This window comes from Salarias fasciatus, chromosome 16, assembly GCF_902148845.1.
Source record: "Salarias fasciatus chromosome 16, fSalaFa1.1, whole genome shotgun sequence".
Lineage (NCBI taxonomy): Eukaryota > Metazoa > Chordata > Actinopteri > Blenniiformes > Blenniidae > Salarias > Salarias fasciatus.
Window position 1 is genome coordinate 22,634,593 of NC_043760.1, and position 21,235 is coordinate 22,655,827.

General features: G+C 43.8%; 1 protein-coding gene across 4 annotated transcripts; it reads right to left on the reverse strand.

The window, feature by feature from the left end:
* Positions 1–31: 31 nt before the first annotated feature.
* cobll1b (cordon-bleu WH2 repeat protein-like 1b) lies at positions 32–20,675 on the reverse strand. 4 transcript variants are annotated; one of them, XM_030112536.1, is made up of 14 exons: positions 20,341–20,675; positions 20,051–20,134; positions 7,732–7,920; positions 6,398–6,602; positions 6,086–6,311; positions 5,899–5,943; positions 5,714–5,808; positions 5,319–5,552; positions 5,100–5,229; positions 3,602–3,782; positions 3,421–3,506; positions 1,887–3,310; positions 642–784; positions 32–561 (listed from the first exon to the last, which is right to left on the reverse strand). In XM_030112536.1, the coding sequence occupies exons 1-13, from the start codon at positions 20,400–20,402 to the stop codon at positions 677–679; spliced, it is 3,069 nt and encodes a 1,022-aa protein (XP_029968396.1). In that variant the 5' UTR covers positions 20,403–20,675; the 3' UTR covers positions 32–561; positions 642–676. The 4 variants fall into 4 exon arrangements, with proteins under 4 accessions (XP_029968396.1, XP_029968397.1, XP_029968398.1 ...); XM_030112537.1 differs by lacking the exons at positions 20,051–20,134; positions 20,341–20,675 and adding an exon at positions 16,685–16,820; XM_030112538.1 differs by lacking the exons at positions 20,051–20,134; positions 20,341–20,675 and adding an exon at positions 13,409–13,601.
* Between the last annotated feature and the right edge of the window lie 560 nt (positions 20,676–21,235).

The following is a 21,235-nucleotide window of genomic DNA, read 5'->3' on the forward strand; positions in this document are numbered from 1 at the left end:
ATGGAAGCGAGAATAACAAATAGGCACGAGGTCGACTGAACTTGATAAAAGCTTTATTCGTCGGAACATCACTGTTTGACAGGAGCAACAGGTGCGAACGTCAGTGTATTTCTGCACATTAATCAAAACTCTGAAACACTTAAATACAGATCTGATGTAAAAATCTAAGAAGTGTTTATCGTAGGATCAGACCTGCTCCAACTTACATCTCCAGTATTATTTAGATAATACATTTTCTTAAAAAAAAAACAAAAAACAAAAAACATTAAACTCTGTGAATAAGTCTAATAACTTATAAAACTGTTTTCATTATTCATCATTGATCACTCACAACAGTAACACATTAAAGGCAAGATAGTCATCACAAAAGATGGAATTTTAAGTGTTAAGCTATGCAGATAAGGCGAAGGTATTACTTAGTGACATGAAAAAAAACAAGATGCGGCAAATATTATCAAAATACATAAATCTATGTAGTTGAAGGCTATGAAAAGAGGTATAGCTATGACAGTTTTTTCATCTGTGTCACGGGATGAAGATCTGAGGAGCAGTCGAAGTCCCCTGTAAGAGATAAACACAATGTTTTTAGCACATTTATCTTGCATCCATTAAATCAAGTGTAGACTTTGCGTGTTGCATACTGTCTGATATGCTGCCAGAGGAGTTGAGGCACGCCTTATGGACCGCTCTCTCCGTCCACCTGAACAATCTCCGTAAATGAAGGTTCGTCCGCTTCCCTCTGCGGAGGACAGCCGTCACCCGCCGCCTCTCTGCTTTCACACTCCTGTGATGTGAAAAGAGAAACAACAATGTGATCGCTGGAGGATTACCGCGCCCGGCGGCAAAAACACACAACAGACTCCATGATGTTTTCCCGGATTCTCCCAGGTCGAGAGTTGAGCTACAGGTTTGATCTACTGGCAGCAGAGCGGAGTGGAAAGGAAAAGACTGTCCGACACAATATGATACAAAAAGTTGCAACGGTCACAATGCCCCGAGAGTAAACACACACATTCCTTTGAAGCAGGGAATAAAGCCTGGAACAGCGTGGCACCTTGAATATTCCGACTATTTCCCGACCGGCACATATTATGAAAGACATGCAGACAGACCAGTGCTGTTTCCTGCTATATGATAAACACATTTCTTTAAATCTTATTTAGTGCCTATATCTTTAGTTAAACCTCGTCATAAATGTTGAGGACTTTACTACTTTGATCTGTTCCGATGTTTCAGATGTACAATTTGTATCTTAACAACAATGAATGTTTAACTGAACATTAACAATGACAAAATTATTTCCTTAAAGCCATCATCAATACAGCGTTAATAAAACGGTACACCCGCTTTAACAATAAACTATAAAAATCCAATGAATTTTTTGAGATAATGCATTTCACTTTTGGAAATCTTGCTTGAATGTTTGTTAATGAATTCTTTAGTACTTTCATTTAGTTATATGCTGAATGCAGAAATCCTTTAAGTCACTCCTACATTACATCCACCAGAAAACTGTCATTTCATATGATTTACCAGTGAATTACAGCACATTATTTATATGTTGTGCAGGCTGACCTGTGAATATAAAATCCCTTAAACTGTGACATTGTTATGTTATAAAGTGAACTTTTGCAATATATTGCATAAATATTGATAAAAAAGGCTCCTACAAAACCAAACTAAAAAGCACTTCAGCAGTGACTAAAGAGGAAACCTACAATATGCTTTAAACTGCAGGATAAAGTGCTTTTCTATTCAAACACTGATATTAAAAATGACATTTTAATGAAAGCTGAATAGTAAATATGTTTTCATTACCAGAAATAGCAGAAGGCCTTATTTTTAACTGATATTCAGATGTTTCATTGTACACTGTTGGAACCAACCTGGAGTTCAGGGAATCCTTGTGGCTCTGTGACTGGTGAGAGATGTTTGGCGGGAGAGACGGGCGGGGACGCCATGGAGGGGGGTGTTTTCGGCCCGTGGGTTAAAGAGTGGCTCCTCCTGACAGCAGAGGACACCGCCTGGGCGAAGCGGGAAGGGGTCGAGGGAGAATAAGGCCGAGGAGCGGCAAAGCTCCTCAGCTTCTCCAAACTCAAACCTACGATCGGCTCCCGGGACGGCAGGCTGCTCTGCCTCGCCAGCCGCGTTAAGGCTGCATTCCTGTCATCTTGTTTTGGGCTCAGCCGGACGTCGGCGGCCCCGGCCGACTCCTCTTGACCCTGAGCGGGAGGTGAAGGAGGAGGCGGCGGTAACTTGGTGTCCTCTGGACTCCTCGGAGCCTCCCTCGGGCCGGCGTTAAGACTCTTCTCTGCCGCTGAGGTTACATAATACCCAGGTGTTTTTTTGTGCTGTGCCAAGCGGAAAGAACCGGGCTTGGGTTTAGTTGCGGGTGGAATTTTCATCTCCTTGACCTCTGCTGGTGAACCGGCTTGAGATGCTCCATTAGCCAAGGCCGAGATCTTGTCGGCGTCGCGCAAACTTGCGGGCGATTTCAAATGAGCGGATTCAGGTATACTTCCATTAACAGTGCGTTGAGTAGTAGTAGTGCTGATCAGCGAGTCGTCGCTGGGTGGAGCGGAAGCAGCATGCTGCTCGCTCTTTCCTCTCAGGACCTCAGTCTCGGACCCCTGCGCCGAGCTCTCGTCTAAATGAAGAGAACCGATATTAAGTCCGTCCTCCGGAGCTCCGGGAGGCGTCTCCAGTGTCAGTGCAACTTCGAAATATCTCAGCTTCTCCAGAGACTTCTGAGGCACGATGGTGTACGTCGTCATCCCCACTTTGGGGATGTAGTCCCTCGTCAGTTCGTTGGAGGGCTTCGGCTTTGGCTCAGAGTTCGTGGCATGCTGGGACGGCGGCTTTAACGTGGCACTGGGAGTCGGGTCCCGGCACTGGGAGGCCTCTGAGATAAGTGCTACCGCCTGTCCGGGTTCGAAGGGGGGCAGGTCTTCTGTCAGAGTGGCAATGTCTTTCTTCCCAGCCGAGTCGAGCACAGGCTCGCTGGCCGACACACAGGCTTTATCCACGTGTTGCTGCAGCGGCTCGGGGAGGCGTGTGAAGTCTGTCTGCACTTGAGCATCCTCTCCAGCGGGGCGTGATGTGCTGGTGGCCGCCGGGCCCTCTAACCTGTCAGTCAGCTCCCCGAGGGTTTCAGTGTTTGCTTGAGCAGAGGCCGGAGCCTCCGTCTCCTGCTCCACGGGCGGAGGGAGGCCGTCAGGAGCAGCACTGCAGTCCGCTTCCACGCTGTCGGCCATCGTCTCCTCGCAGGCCGGAGATGGACCTGCATTTTCCACTTGAAATGAATTGCTATCTGTAAAGGAAAAAAAAAAATCAAACAGGTACATCTATAGATATCAGATATTAGATGTTTGCAGAATATCTGCAGCCACACAGTTTAGTTTAATCCAAATGCAAACCCACTCGTGTCTGCCAGCTCAGGTAAATCTGTCCCCTCATTCTTCTTCATGCTCAGAGCTGCAGAATCATCCACTGGACTCTGCAGTTGACTGTAAAAATCAAATAAACAAAACAGATTAAAGGGATTGCAGAGCTGAAGGAAACAAAACTAATGAGACCTGAGCAGAATTAGTGGAGTTCGTACTTGCCATCGGAGGACAGATCACAGGACTGATCTTCCCCATTTCCGTCCACAGGGCTCTGAACCTGGACGTCTGGGGACGGGGACATGTGGGGGCTGCTGTCCACTCCCTGGGTGTTGCCAGCAGGTGCAGACATCTCCTCCTGCTCCATTATTTCCTCCAGTGTATCAGCAGCCGAGTCCACTGGACAAAAACAGAATCAAAATCGCTCACAAGAAACACTTCATACACCGCAATCAATATAACTTTTATTTCAACGACACTTTAAGTTTTCATAGCAGTTTTATTTTTGAGTTCTTATTCTTTCCCTCAATAACAGTGCAGTGAAGTACTGTTCCATTCGCCGGAGCACACACTGCTCATTTAAAGGGTTCCTATGAACGCGGTCCACTGAATGATCTTTTCCAGCTTATTCTCCATTCTCCAGTTCCTAATTTAGCACTTAAAGGAAGCACATCACAAAGGAGCTGTGAGCAAAAGGAATTTCAAGGCTACTTAAACAAAGCTTACTCCTCTCAGCGTCTGATCTTTATATCTACTGAAGCTCCACCAGGCTGTAAGCAAGAGAGCGGATCTTCCTCTGGGAAGTTATCGCTGGAAAAAAAAAAGTTGAAAACTGGAGGATATACAAGAAAGTAGAAAATGAAGAAACTGCAATGATGCTTTCTGAACATGTCGCTTCTGATGGTACTGAAAATCAAAGCAGGTCAAAGTTGTCAAAGTTCTCTTGTCAATGTAGCTTCTGCAAGAGAAACTAACGGCAACCCTTTGACTTTATATTCAAAATATTTTGTCGTTTTTGCTTTAAATTGTGTGGCGGACGGGTGGAGTTTCCCCTCTCTGGACAATGACTGGAATACCTTGACAATCGCAGGAAAGTATTTTAAAGCACATTGATTACACTTAACTGCACGGGGGGAAATCTAAATCCTAGAGAAAATATGCAAAAAGTCTTTCAAAACATTGGTTTATTTGATGTGGACATTTAATTGTAAGTGTATTCTAAGATGTTTAACGCTAGAATGAATCTTCATTATCTAAACCTTCCTGATGTTCTTTGTCTTTAGGCTGCTCTGGTACGGATTTTGACATAAGATCCAGATCCAAAAGGACCAGGTGGGTCTAAAAAGATTTAGGCAGGGTGGCACAGTGGTGACCTGCCAGCAGGATTCAAACCAGTGAACTTTGCTTCCCTCACTCAGAGATCTGCTTCTGTTGACATGAAGCACTTCTCAAAGACAGCCACTAGGAGGCACAACAACCAAATAAGCCTGGGAGGCTTTCTCTTCTCTGACAGAGCTGCTGTCAACGTTTCACTCATTTGACCAAATCGGTAGAATAAAATAGAGAAACTTTATCAATCTCATTGGCAATTTTTTTTAAAAGAATTCAAACAAAGTGAAAGAAGGTCGTTTTAAAATTCAAAACGCTTGACAGTAATACCCTAATGGACGGTTTAAGTGATAATATACCATGAAAAGCATGTGAGTGGAAACAAACCTTGCAAGTTTTCGTCTTGAGGGTCGGACGGCGGGACCACAGAGCTCGGAGTCGTGGGCGGTGGAGGAGCCTTACGCTTTGTTTTCTTCAGCGAGGACTCCGCTGAGGATCCCCGGCTCAAACTGCTCATCTGCACGACAATCAATACACAAAAACACAGAAATCACACTCCTGTCTATCATTAGATTACACGCTCAGAGTCGTGCCGAGACGCCAGACCTCGCTGTCCGGTCGGCCACAGGGTTCAGAGTAGAGTCTCTGGCGAGCGACGACCTCCGAGGGGGGGCTGGCAGATCCAGGGACCGGGGGCTGGGGCGCACGTCTCTTCTTTGGCACGTCGGCGGATATCGCCGAGAAGCTGAACTGAGACGAGTTGGAGCTGGGTAAGGCCATACTGAGCGGTCGGGGCTTGCTCACGAGCACGGGCGAAGCTGGAGCGCTGGCCGTCGTCGGCTTTAAAGGACAAACATCCAATCAGAACATGATAAGAGGCCTGTTTCCAAACAACACAGTGAACATTAACTAATGACAAACCAAGGTAAACAATCCTCCCTCTGACCATCTAAACACACTCTTCTAACCACATCACAAAGGTTTTAACAGAGAATATTCACCTGTTCAGATTTTTTCTTGCTTTTTCTAAATTTGCTGAAGAGGCCTTTGTTTTCTTTCTCTTTCTGAGTTTTGTCTTTGCCTGGTGTAACTGTTCCTGAAATGCAAAAGTCTCAATCACAAAGCTGTTGAGGAAACACAGGGAAGTCTTTATTTTTAGCCGATACCTCCTTATGAAGTGTAATACCTGAATAGTTTGGTGAGCGTGGAGACACAGGAGGAGTCGGCTGTCCTGCAGCGCAAACGCATCGAATTCAGGAACCACAATGATTTTAAATAAAGGGATTTGCAGTACGAATAGCAGTAGAAGATCACGATAGAACATTTTCTGCAGCATGCATCCAGGTTTGATCTTTGGATAGTGCAGTGCTTACCTTTCGTGTCTCTTGCATAAACCTCCCGTATTGCATAATCGTTAAGAGAACTGGACAAGTCCAGCGGAGCCAGTGATTGGACGTCTCTCAAAAGCACTGTAGTCTCCATGTCAAATTCACATTTCTCACAGATTGCCGGTAAGAGCTCAGCGAGGGCAACCCGGGGATTCACTCGCAGTATCGTTTTCTGGGTCTTCTTGTAGTTTATCACCATTCGAACGGTTGCCTGGAGAGACAAAACGTGTTTCTTTGAAACTGTTTATGCAGCGCAAACACCAGGACAGCGACAGCATGAGCAATGTGACAATGTACCTCAGGCATCTGAGGGCCCGTCTTCTTATTTTTATCCTCTCCTTTGTGTTTGAGAATGATCCTCTCTGCGTCCAGAGTTCCTATGAGCGCGTTGGGCTTGAGCTTGACGTTGTTCCTGCTGGTGGTGACCAGCTCCAACGTGTGGCTCGACGGGTTCAGGTGATACTTCGCACAGAGCGTCACTAATAAATCCATCAGGGGTTTGCTGCAAGACACACGAAGGAAGAAAGAAGAAAGAGGGCCGTTAAAAATTGGACATCCGTGAGACCTTCACAAATAACACACAGTTGTAGTTCTGCTGTATTTTACTGGTACAGGTACAAACAAGACATCCAGTTTATCAGAACATAGAACCGTCAAAGAATTCATTTACTGTATACTTCAGGTCCTGAATCCAAACAAGTTTTTTCCCCCCCCTATGATTAAAGAGTTCTAAAAAAATGTTGTAATTTAATCTTGAGCTACAATCTGATTATTAAGCCGATTTAATAAACTGGTAAATTATTTGATTTAACAGCTGAAAGAGCAGCACAATGTAATTCAAATGATTCACAACCTAAACCTCTACGGTTGCTGATAAATCTAACAATATTGCATCATGTTTTTGTTGGCTTTTTCAATAATTTATAAGTATTTAATTTTTTTCTTTATGGGATTTAAATCTTTGGTTGGACAATTTTATGTTTGTCAAACACTTTCACATCTAACAAAGTTGCTGCTGTTTGTGCAACTAATAAAAATAATCATAACAGTCATAGATTATTGTGGTTGTTGTTGTGTTGCCTTATGAAGGCTCTAAACAGGTTCAGAAGGTGAAGTGAACTTTTTCCTTCCAGATTAGTCATTCGCTGGGAGGCCAGGCTTTGACAGAATGACTGTATTGTAATATCTCTGCATTGCCAGAGAGATAGTGATATCTTAAACTCCTCCAATGTGAAGCCTGAGCTGTGGACGCACGTCGCACATCCCTCGCTCCAGATTGACACATGCTGATCCCATTAGGCGGCTCAGCTTCTCGCTAACTTTTGGGTGCTTCATTACTGCAGCATAGCATGCAAAAATCTGATGTTTTTCATTTACTGGAAGAAAATCATGTCCTTGCGTCACTCAGTCCCACTTGCAGGGATAAAAGAATGGCGATTCATTTTCGCCCAAGTAAACCACAACATTCAAAAACGACTCCACCCATCTGACTCAGCCTGATAGAAACCCAACGTCATGCGCTGACGCAATCCCTCCGCAGTCTCATGATATAAAATAATGCTGAATGCACGAAGTGTTCACGCTTAGACTGCAGATAAAATGAGTCTTTCTGTGCGGGAGGATGACTGTACCTTCCATGAACGACGGTCGTCTTTTCCACTCCGCCAGGCAGCACCACTGTCAGAGAGAGCTCTTTATCGATGAGGTTTTCCTTCTGGTCCATGGTTAAGCAAGGGTTTCCTGGATACCACTGGGAGAAACCTGGGGAATCCAGCTTCTTTAGAGCTGGTGGAGATGGCGCTTTGCTTTTGGTCGACACCCTAGAGTTGGGAAACAAAAGTGGAAATTATTTTGTGATTTGTTTCAGCGTTTGCGCAGAATTCATCTGTGGCTTTATCGCAGGCGGACACATTCACAATTCAGAGGTGACTGTGAGTGTGTGTCTGCTGAAGTTTCTGTGATTTCAAACAGTTTTGTGACTGAAAATCAAAATGCATGAAACTGCATAAAAGAAGTCCTTTCTTTTTCTCAGATTTTGGATAAGCAGTAAGGCTGCTGCGCCGAGGAGCTGAAGTCCACTTTGCAAAGAAGTCACAAGACAACCACGTAGCCAGATTTACTCATTGAGCCTGAAGAAACGCCTGTGAGCAGAGAGACATGTGAGAGGAGTTTGATAATAACACACAAGATACAGACCGCAATTTCAGTCACTCAAGTAAAAACCGTCTACTGACATAAAATGGGGAAAATTATGGTTTTATTCAATGTTTATGTTGTTTTTATCATCCAGACATGAATTGAAGCATCAGCTACTACAGCTCGACTCTGTTTTTTTTTTCTCCCAATGATAAGCACAATTTAGTTTGTGTGTGTACATATTTGAGTAGGAGTCCACCCGTGACATTCCTGCAAACTGTGTAAATAAAGTGCAGAAGAAAGCAGCAGCAGTCATGTGAACGTCACACGCTGATCAGGTCTGCTATTAGAAAAAGTACAAAAGTTCCAGATTAAAAAAAACAGAAGTCAGCTCTAAACCTTTTGAGAACTACGTGGGAAATCTGCGTGGAGTAATATTTTGGATGATTACACCGTTTCCTAAAGGCAAAGCTTTTACAAACAGCCGGTGTTTTGATGTGAGCAGGGTCTTCATTATGAGGTTTACCATTTCCATGACATGGTTAACGGCAGACATCTCCGTCAGACACCAGAGCAAAGCACAGCTTTCTCATCTCCTTGAAGCGTTCAGGTGTCCTCTCACTCCGCCGGCGCACGTATGAATAAAAAAAGGTTTCTGCAGGCCCGGTCGACTGCACTACAGCCTGCAAGCCTCACGTGGGGCCAGCTACTTATTCAAACAGAGGAATCCCAGCAATGCAAGGTCACAGTCCCCACTGAAGCATGTCTAGCGCAGGATTATTGGTACTGCTGTGTGGGGCGGATGCCCTGAAACGCTATGACATGTGTAAACACACAAACACAGTCAGACGGAGGCTTGGATTTAGATTTAAAGGCCCCATGAGCAACAGTTTCACATGTGTGTCAGAGGTCCAATAGCACTATATTCAAAGTGCGTTGCCCCAAACCCAGCCTTGCTCTTGGATTTCAGCCGGTCTTAAAGTCCCTCTGGTGAGCTCTGGTGAGAACAGGCTGCTTGCGACTCTGTACCTTGAGATGCTAATGAGCCGTTTCTGTCCACGCCTACCTATCAATGCATCCAACAACCGAACAACAGCCATGCTTTGCTCGCACCTTCGTCACGTCTGTTTTCTGGTAGCGTTTGAGTATCCACTACCAGAGGGAGCGGCTATTTATCCAGCTGAGGTCAAGTTGGAGCGAGCAGCTGAAGGAGGTGACGGAGTTCCTTCACTTCTGGGACCTCATACACCGGCTATGAGGCTGCACATCGCTGCTAGAAAACCATTATAAAGTGAATTTTGTATAAGACTGGGTGTTCAAAGTAACCGCTACTGGGTCACAAAGTTTAAAATGCAAAAATATGACAGTAATAATTGTTCGTCGTTTTGTCCTCCCAGTGAAGCGGCCACGCTATAATATTTTGATGATGAGCTCAGAAGACATCCTCTGAGCTGGAAAGCACACAGCCAGCTGCACCCAGCGGCTACAGGAGCTAAAATATTAATAAGCTGTTGCCACAGTAGCTTCCAAGACCTCCAGGACGACCAGCTGTATTGTGCAAAGTCTCCTACTGAGAGTTATTATTTCTCTGATGGAAAACAAACATATGTCACAACTGAGCAACAGTCACTGCAAAACGTGTTCCTGCTTAGTGACGTTCTGTCAGACTGTAAACTACATACACACTGTTTTAGCTGAAGGACACACTCCTGAAAGTTCTCAAGGAGAGCTGATATAATGGCCGACAAGCAAGCAACCGTGTCGCAGGCAGCAGCAGCCAAAACGACACCATCTCACAAACAAAACACAGCAGAGCCAAATAGCAGACTCCCAGGAGCCGTAACACTCCGTCTTTCCTGCTCAGTCCTTGAGCGTGTCACAGTTACGAGCCTAAAACACGACTGAGGAATAAACTGAGGAAAGGACAAAGCCTGCTTACCTCACTCACATCCACCGGGGTTGCAGCACCTATTCCTAAATCCATAATGAAATCCAACTGTTTGGGTACAAAGTTCAGGCTGAGCGCTCAGGGACCGCACAGAGGTTTCATCACCGTGATTCACTCAAATTAATCTGCAGCATTAAAGTGATCGAGTTCAGAACTGCTGGTTCAGAATTTGTGGGATCAGTTGAATTGAGTGAAATCTACTCAAATATCCCTGGGTTATGACATAAATGCATCTCCACTCACGATCAGCCTGAAACGGGAGCAAATGAGGATGCATCTCGCAGTAGGCCAGCCGAGTGTAAATATTTAGTCTTGTGTTATCTGCACCAGAAATGTCCTGTGTGATTCAATTAAATTCACTGTGAAGTAACTTATAGTAACTTGAAGCTCACGATTGAGGCTGAATTTGATCTTCATCAGTTAGTTGTAAAATGAACAGAAAATCCACGTTTCAATATCACACTGTTCAGCTTTGTATTTTTCCTCAACTTACGTTGGAGTTTTTCACGACAATTTGAAACTTGTTTATAAAGATTATCAAACACACGAGAATATCAGTTGTACGCAAAGCAAACAGAGTTTGTTGAGTTTACTATGAGCTATCAAAACTCTGTTTCACAAGACCTGGATGCAGAACTGGTAGTGGCTCCCAACAAGTCTTGATCTGTTTAATTAAAGCTGAAATGTGGATTTGTATCATTTGTATTAACGCTAATCGCCTCGGGTGGAAGGCTGGCGTGTACCTGAGAGTGAGCGGCTGCTCCTCTTTTCATCCGACACTGTGCCGACTTTCTGCAGAAATCAGCCCGTCTAATCTAATGCTATGCTGTGAAATGTTTAATGTCATGACAGTGGGCTCAAGAAAGAACAACTTCAAAACAGCTTGTTCACTGCCTTTCACTTTGTTTTAGAGAACATGTTTGCTTCCTTATCTTATAGCTGAATAGCAGAAACCGTCTGTTAAAATGATTTAACTCTGTTTGACATACATTTACCTGTCGTGAGTTAACCATGATGCTTTTATCCAGCTGTCAACAAACATGAAACACACTGAAGATACTGATGATATATTTTGATCTTAAACAACGGTTAAAATGAGTTACACCATAGGCCATTGCATCAAATTCATGGATATCAGTCCTTCTGTTCTGCATGGTGATGAGATATTTCAGTCAGTTGATCAGGTTAACATCCAAAAGGTTTTTAAATCAGTTTAGTCAGGAGCTGTTTAGAGTTTAACCAAACAGATCAAAGTTCAAATGTACAATCTGATGAAAGCAATGGACCTTTTTTTGACACATTTTTCTTGCTTATCTTTATTCTGATAATAAAAACTGTTCTCAAGAGGATTTATGGTTCAATTGACACAACTGTGATTGTGCATCAATTTTTAGGAAAGCTCAAACTGTTAAAACGTCTTTAAACCAATCTGTATGCGATTTTGCCTTTTTTTGTATTGAATCAAAATACCAAGATTGGCAATAAGATGCAATTGAAATGCTGATGGTGTGGATTAACCAGATGTAACTAATTCCTATCAAACATAAATAACTCTCCACTCTTCTCATCGTGTGGGTGGATTTGTTTGAATGGCAGTGTCCACATCGCTTTCTGTATATTTTCCAAATACATTCAAACTGAGCTTTGTAAATTTATTTATTTGATTTGGTTCACACCCAACCATTAAAAAAAAAAAAAAAAAGATATCCAGTCGTGCACCGAGTAAAGACTGTTAATACGTGAGTGTGGAAACACACACAATGAGGACGCCTGGGATCCAGGGTCAGCTCAGTTTATGCAGCTGTGTCATCAGCGTGCCTCCTAAAGACACCTCCAGCAGGTGACAGACGTAGACACGCAGCCGGGTTTGTTTTTGGCACCCGGGCCAATGTTGATGTGTTGCCTGAATGAGAGGAGGCATGTCGAAGCTTGACGGCGCCGATGCCTCCGCGGCAGGGTTTCCCTGGGAGGTCCGGCGCTCGCAAACAAGCCCATTCAAAAAGCAGCGCCGTGACACCAACGTCGGCTACTGGTAATAATTAGCTCTTTATATACTGTATGTGCTGTGACAAGCAAAGACAGCAAGTCAGGACGATTAGTTAGGCTGAATTTGCTGAAGCCATAAAGAGTAGTTCTGAGTATCTGTACCAGGAAATACAGACTGAGTTCTGTAAATAAAAAGTTATTTGACCTCTGCAGCGAGAAAACCCACAAGAGGAGAGTACATACTTTTCATTTATTGCCCTCTTGATTAGATTTGACCTAAAATGTGCTGAAAACCTCCTGCAGGTAAAGGAAAAGTTGAGCATGGAATAATATCCAGATGCTTCTTCTCGAGTAAAAATATTTCGAATATTTCTGTGCTGATGTGTGAAAAGACCCAATGACACAGAGGGATCGAGGAAGAGCTGGGCCTTGAGTGATAATGGAAATACATACCTCCGCTGCGTTTAAAACGTAGTGATCGAAAATAAAAAAAAGGAATAAATGTGAATATCAGCAGGAGACAACCAGCTGAGCAAATTCCCTGCATTCTTTAACACTTTGCAGCAGGTTTCATTACTTTTGCAGAAGCGTTTTTATCACTTCTGCGTTTGGTTTTTTTCCCCAATTCAATCAATTAAAGTTCCCAGATCTGGGATTAAATGTGCAAAAGGAGCAACCGCAACAAAGCTCTGTTAGAAGTCTACCTTTCCTTTCAGTTTCTTTGAGGTTCTGAAAAAAGATGAAGGATTAGCAAAAATGCCAACTGTGGTATGCTGCTGGATAGTGGGATGGCCCCTGAGGGAATCATGGGCTCATGGACAAAGAAATAAACTTTCTTTCCCTTTTTCAGGAAGACTGTATATTTAGTAACACCTTAAGATAATATTCTGACTATTTAAAGAAACAAATGCAACATTTCGGATACTCTCGGGGCCAAAAAGTCCTGCGTCTCTCTACTGTCTCTCACCGGCAGGTAATACAGTCAGACCTACAGGCTCCAACATGCCACGCTGCTGTATGTCCAACACAGTCTGCATTTCAAGTCAGAGCACTCAGACAGCAAGCTGGATGCAGAAATAAAGAGAATATTTAAAGTTTTCCGCAGCTCTGTGAGGGGACTCAAGTGTCTGGTAAAAAGAAAACAATGAAGCCACAGTGAGAATAACCGGAGAGCTGAAGTAGAGATGACAGACCTGCTTTTCCTCTCACTATGCCAACACCTAATTCCACTCTCTTACCTCTTCAGCTGATCAAATAATTTCCATTCTGCTGTGTATCTTCCCAGGAGTATTCAGACGGACTAGAGTGCAGCGGCGCAGCTTCAAAGGGACCACCTTAATGCCACGCCCCGGGCCATGACGTCAGAAAGACGTCTCCCGCACCTAAATCCCGTTGGCCCCCGCGCTGCTGCCTCTGGGAAAAGCTCATGCGGCACATACGGCGTGCCGGCAGCACTCCCCCTGGGGTCACGAGCAGGAAAGGTAAGCAGCTTTGCCTCCCTTTGCAGACTTGACCCCGTGGGCGGGGCTTGTGGAGCAGCAAGTTGAGTGGCACACAAGCACAATCTGCAGCATGTGGGCCGCAGGGCTCAAACAGGGACCTGTGGAAATGCGCTGCATCATCATGTATTTTAATCATGAGCGGTTCTAATCAGCCTGGCAGAGACGGGATTATCAGAACACGGGGAGTCCCGCCTTGCCCGGCGTCTCTCAAACAGTCAAAACGCCACTGGAAATCTTTTTCCGCCGCCTAATTTAATCAGGTAGTTTCTCTTGTGTTCGTGTGAAACACGACTGCCAACTGCTCAAAAACCACACCTTAATTCTGCACATCTGACTCACTCCAAAACCACGCTGCAAGGGTTTGTCTGTGGAGGGAAACAGTAATGATAGTGATTCTCCACAAGGTGAGGAACAGCTCAGACCTTTTTAAAGTGACAAGTTTCTGGGAGCAAACACAGAGGAGACTCACATCCGGATTGTAATCATTTCTTATTTTTTCACTTCAGGAATTAATTCAACCGTAAAACAACACCCAGCTAACTAATAGATGTGTTATGTGGTGATTGAGCACAATATTTCACAATCAACCAACATCTATGAAATGTTCCTTATTAATTTAATAAACAAGCCGAAGACGTGCCAACAGTTTAATCATCGTCGTTTCACTGTTTTCTGCAGAGCGTGTGCATGATTGATGAAATGCAGAACCTCTTTGCTCTGTTTAGGAAACTGCTCTGTGTCTGGTACGGAAGCAATAAATTTGACTTTCCATTGTGAAATAAGTGTTCATTGCCAGCACTTTATCAGCAACCCTGCACTTTCACTCAAGAATGCGCAACCCGCTCTACACACACACCACCACCACCGAACACTGGCAGGTGATAAGGAGGTCAAGTGCTAATGGAGATGCTGGTGTGAAACTGGGGAAGTGCTCAGGAGCTGTGCAGAAATAGTCTTTTTCCTTATTTATTTAGTATTGTCCCTCCTTACTTCCATTGCATCTTCATATGAACATAAAGCCATGATGACCACAAGCACTCTTCCTCAGAACACCGTCCTCTCTCCGCTGCTCTGCGGTTTCTCTCCCAGGCAGGGGGAGCCTGATAATCCTGTTTCCCTCACCAACGTTGCTTAAAAGACAACATGCGTGTCACCTTATTAGACACCTTATTAAACAAAACATGCGCGGTGAGTTCTTCCTCCTCCTTCCTCCACTGTGGCGAGGACAGACTCCTCCTCGGAGAGTTGCCCCACACTGGACTTCCAGCCAGTCCCATGAAGGAGCTGAGTAATTCATGCTTTTCTCCGGGTACACCGCCATCTGTTATTTGCTACTATTGCTGGAACAGGGCAGCGTTGCACCACCTCCCGGGCCTCCTTAAAAGCAAACCCTCCTTTGAAACTGTGTAAAAAGTCTGACTTCATCTCTCTGCTCACATCACTTCCTACATTCATCCTCCTCCATCACTGTTGCTTTACTGGATGTATCAGGTAACCACTTACTTTCCTTAGACTTGATGTTAACTCACCATACACTTTTACTATGGTGTAGTCCCCCCCCCCCCTGCCTTTTTTTAAGAGAAAAAAAGCTTCACTGGCACAGCAGTGGAGGATGGGTGTTGCAGAGGAATGATAAAATACAGGCGCAGAGCCACAGCTGGTAATTTGGTGAGAGGTCACTCACAGTAAACACAAGCTTTTTAAAAGGGGGTCTGGAAAGGCCATTACTTCATAAGCAGTGTGGGACGGAAAGAGATTAGGAATTTGTAAAAAAAAAAAAAAAAAAAATCAAAAAGAGCATGGGGACCCTTGAAGAACCTCCCACTTCCTATGTGTCCACTTTATTACTGCAGGAAGAAGAAAAAAAAAAAAAAAACTTTTTCCCACAGCAGTCAGTGGTGCAGATCTGGTCAAAGTCAAGCTTTCATCATCAATATTTAATGACAAACTGTGTGGCACTGTCAGCTTTCCAATACTTGAATGCAATACCCGTTTCTTTCATGTTTTATAGTGAGATATGTGTTTTAATGTGCCAACTACCACCAGCTGGCACAGCCTCAGGCCTGACAGCCAGCTGCATCATAATAATACATTCAGTGTAACTTCTCAACATCCGTCTGGCCCCCGAACTGAGGTCTGCCATGGTACATTACCTCACCTTATCTCCAAGCAGCTCAAATATTTTCTCTCTAAACATTGCACCATAACAAACCCATGTGTTCGGAGAGAAAAGCATGCCTTCCGCCATGTAAAGGAGAGAACACAAAGTGCGTTTGCATTCCTTTGACGCGCGCATGAAACGTCTCTCATTTTAATAAATCGGTCCTAAAAGAGTGAACTCTTTAAAAAGTTGTGTGGGACTTGAGGAATTCACATAAAAGCCCGACACAGTCCAGCTCACCCAAAGCTGCACACAAAAGATAAGGTCCAGTAATTATTGCTCCGGTTTCTCTGGAGACTTCGCCAAATGTGTACTTCTTAAAAGAAACCAACATTTAGATAAAATAACTTGGTGAGAGAGAGAGAAAAAAAAACAACAACAACTTTCCCTTGAGACATAATTATAGCTTATGACACTGTGTCCATTCATCTGGAACAATACAGCATTGTCTGCAGAGGGGCATCTTTCAAAGACACAGAGGCAAACGTTCCTCTTTCACTGATCACATGAACCGAGGCTCCTGAGCCGGATTCATACCGAGATTTCGTGTTAAAACACGCACACTAATTTCATCGCTAACAGTTTAGACAACGTTTTAGCTCTAGAAATCTGGAAACCGGAGAGGAAACATCAAGTCATGACAGTTTATATCTATTTTAACGGGGAATTTCAAACACGGCACACTGAGATTCCTATGTCACAAATTTCATTATTACAAAAGACATCCTGTTTTTCTAACCTTAATAATGTCAAATTGCAGTTAGAGTTCGCTGTAGCCCTAACCCCCAACAGAAGCTCGACAGGACAAACTGAATCTTCAGTGTGAAGGCAGCATTTCTTTCATTACTTACTAACGCCGGCTGTCAGAGCGAGCGTCCTCCCTCTTGGCTGCCGCTTCTTTTTGTGTCATGTTGTGGTTCGCCGGCTCGTTACGTCGCATGTTAGGAGGTGATACATTCTGCTGTATCAGTCGTTCGGCGGTTTCATATCATGTGAAAATGACAACAACTAAGAGTCTGTGTTGCAACACTCAGAGGAACAAACATCTGGGGTGGGTAAAGACTTCATACACATATGCACAGTGATAGTGCCATCTAGAGAACCCAGTTATAGAGTGCAAGCTAATATTTCCCCTTTTTGAGTGTCCTGATTTTGTTATTCTAAATGCTAAATACTTGCTAAACCTAAGCTGTAACCTTGTGACCTAAACTGTGCCAGTTGTGACTGGGGTTTCTTTTTCCCTCCTATAAATATCTCATCTAACCAAGACAAACACTGATAATGAAGGTCAAGCAAATCAAGGCAATTTGTCCTTTTGTCACGTAAAATCTCTGAATGTTATTGGAGATATGGAGAAGTTCCCATTGAGGGAACACAAAGGACTAATTCATGCAAGGTCACCCAGAATGTTACCCCGTCTGAGAGTGGGAGGCATCCAACTGTTATGCCCTGGAAAAGGCCACAACAGAAACAATAAGGGAGCAGCCTGTTCGAGCCCGTGCACGGTCAAGATCTCCAGACGGGCTGTGAACAACACCAGCACTATATAAATACACAACCGTGGGGTTTGCTTCTGCGATACAAAGAGGGAAAAAAAAAGGTTGAGCAACCAACAAACTGTTTTGATTCATGATATTCATGACTGTCTATTAAGAAGTATTCACTGGTATTTACAGTCAGTGCGTTGGCCTCTGTGCGGTAACAAAGAAAGCCCATTATTCCCCGCTTCTTGGATGATAGCCATTTCGTCTGTTTTACTCCTGTGAGGCAGAAATCATCCATAGCATAAAACATGCCAGTGTTAAAACGCACACTAGCTCAGAGCTGGGACAAATTTCGCTGGTGTTCATGCTGATTTTACCATTGAATAGCTTTTTTGCAGCGCATCGCAGGCTAAATTATATATTTTTTTAGGTTTAAGTCAGACGTGTCATCCGTAGCCTTAATTACAGTGAGAAAAAAAACATTGTGACATGCTTTAGTTTATTCAAGGCCAAGTGTTTCTTTTTTTTTTCTTTCTATGTTAGCTTTTCTCACTGTCTTTCAATCCCACGTGCCCAAATTCCTCACGTATCTCATTCCGATCGGTCGATCCCGCCACAGTTTTTCATCTCCAACACTCACGTGAGCAGCTGTGCCCTTGGACTGCACGGCACGTCAGGAAAGCAGCTGTGGGGATTCACGATACCTTAACTAATCCCACATTCTGTCCCGAGGAGAGCCAGCGATATGAGATCATCGTTTAAGGTGTATTCAATTAGCAGGAGGCGCTCCAAGCAGTTGCACCGTCAAAAGACCAGGCAGGAACGAATCAATACACACTCAGAAACACCATTTTTTACAATGCTGTTAAAACTACCAACTCTTAAATCATACATTTATATGTTGAAAGCGGCCAGCCTACAGATTCTGGCAAGGATAGTGTTTGGATATGAAATGTAGCGTAGCTCTGGGGGTCACATAAAATCTTCACAAAAAGGAAAAATCGGTGGGTTTAGTCATCCTATAAGCACAGAAATAAGACAAAGAACATATGTCGTCCCCCCCCCCCCCCCCCCCCCCCCCCCTCCTCCTCCTCAGCAGCTTATGGCAGAGTGTGGTTTCCTTAATAGCCAAGCCGCAGAGATATTTAGGTAGTCTGCTGCACTATCAAATTACACAATACTCATGAAATATGAATACATGCCATGCCACGAGGGTTTGTGTTTTCTTAAAGTAAACCCAATATATGATGTGCCTGAGTAGTATTTTTACAAATGGAGAAATTACAGCTCGCAGGGCAGGGCTGGAAACTTTGCACAGCGATCGTGAAAAACGCCGAACTGGAAACTATCATGTGCACAAACGCTCCACCTCACCTCTAATTTAAATTTCAATATCTCAGCATATTGCCACCGGACGCCAGGAGAGTGAGTAGTGACTGTTAAAAAAGGTTCTGGAAACTCGCTCTCCTGCTTTAATGATTTCAACCACTGGAATACAAGCAGTTGACATCATCTCCAAGTCTGTGATCCAAAACTGATGGGAAATTCCATCATGTCATATTCTCCCAACAGTTCTTCACTGCAATCTTATTTCACTATTGGACATGACAAATCAGTATTTTTTTTTTCAAGACTACCAGTTTCAGGCAAAGTGAATGCGTTCCCGAAAAAGAAAGATCATCAGGCTCATCAAAGAAAGAGAGAGGGAGAGGGGACAGCGGAATGTTTTGCCAGCAAAATAGTTCTCATGACCTCTAACATATGGTCAAGGCTATTTCTCAGTAAAACGCGGAGGGCAGGAAATGGGAGGGAGTTCAAAGGTTGAAACGTCTGCAGCAACTGTGCCTCGGCTGAGATGCACTGAGCGAGAGGAGCCGAGCCGAACGTTGGTTGTGCAAAAACATTATTCTACAATGGGTGGCATTATGCTTGCGTCTAAAACAGCTGAGAAAACAGCTGGCTGCGTGCGGCCAGTCGATGACAGCACCTCACATTTAGAGATGATGAAACTTGATTCTGTCAATATACTTCTGCACAGCAGAGGAGAAGCAGGCAGATTTCCAAGATTTAATATCCACTTGTTAATTTTTTTTTCTTTTTAGGTAAAACATACACAATTAAATGCAACAGAGTTATTAAACGAAGTCCCATCAGATGAAGGGCAGATTGTTCAGAATAAAGAAAGCATGCCTTATAGGTTTCTTTGGGAAATAATATGCTTTTGGCCACTCAATTCACATTGCTGTTGAGTGAATGAGGGGCTCTGGGATACTGTGGGATTTGAACCTGCTAGTTTCTCCAGCTTCTAGGTCTCCCCCAAATTGCCAGTGGTTCTCAGCTAACCTGCCAATCATGTGAGATTAAAAAAAAAAATCTGAAATAATGTTGTTGTGCACCACTGAAGCTCCAGAGGAATCCTCTGAACAGCTCAATAACAGCACTGAAAACCCAGATGTGAAACACAAAAATGTAACAAATCAAATATCACTGATGACAGTGGAAAAACAAGAAGTTACTTCAAAAAGAGAAGCAATTAACTCACAATGAAAAAGGAACAGGGTTTTGGGAAATTAAGTGTATTTCCACTTGATAGTCTAATTATTCAGGAACAAAGTCTATTGCAGCTCTTATTTTATAGAAGTCACTTGAACAGCCTCTGATGATGTTTATCTTCATTTACAGGTAAAAACACACTCTCTATATATCACAGCAGCTCGGCGAGTGTCTACATACCTCAGATCAGACCTCCTCGGATGGGACTGGGATCCGTGATGATCATCCATGACTAAACTCACCGGTTTACTCAGACCCGTCGGGCTGCTCACACACAAACACAGAGCGCAGTTCATTCTCAGTGAGAGTTTACATAATAAAACCTGCAGACCTGCAGCCGTTAAGTGACACAAACGGGGACTTAAACGGTGAAATGTGGGCGAATCCCGCATGAGGTCATCCCGTTTTTTCCTCCTTCTGTAACGACGGAAATGCCAGGACGGTTCAAAGTGTTTATAGCCCAGTCTCACCATGAATGCAGTTGTTTTTTGTAGCAGCTGTCAACTTCCATCAGCCTCCAGGAAGGTACCATCAGCAGCGAGCCTCTTCAGAGACTTTCTGTTTGGATAAAAGATCCATAATATCCGCTCTGACGTGCGCGCTTTTGCGCCTTCGTGCGCAAATCATTCCAGTGTAGTTTATCCGTCTCCCTCCTTGTTTCGCACTACATTAGGGTCAAACACACACACGCACACACACACGCATCATTTCCCCCCGCGGACACCGTGCGCAACTCTGCCAACTTTTCCCCGGACATCGCAGGCCGTGTGGAATCGGGGCGTTTCTCGGGTCCAGCGGGGCCTCCTCCCCCTCCTCCTCCCGCCTCGGAGCTCCGCGATGCCGCCCGCGTCCCAAACTTTAAAAAGCTGATTAAAAAAACACGCAAACAGCCGGGATATTCCTAAAAACACATTCAAATAACGTAATATAAGCTGAAGCCAGTTAAAAGACGCCACTGTTTTTTTTTTTTTACTTCCTTTTTACTGAATTTGTCTACAGCGACATCGCGTGGCCGGAAATGGAAACAACATCTCTCTGATTAATATGATACCTGAACAAATAATATAAATACATGCTGTCAGCGTTCAAATACGTTTTAAAATTTAAAAAAAGAAGAAGAAAAAATAAATCAGACTTCACAGATGCTTCCCCATTCACCATGTCACCCTATTTTCTTCTCATCTTCTTTTCTCGATCTTTCTCCAAACAGAATTCCCACAGTCTCAATAAAAAAAGAAGTTAGAAATAAACAAACAGAGGCATCTGCTTTGCAGTAATCACATAAAAGGTAGATCAAATAATTCAAAGGCCTGAGGAAACAAGTCTACAAATTACCCAAATATACATTAAAAGTTATCACATTTT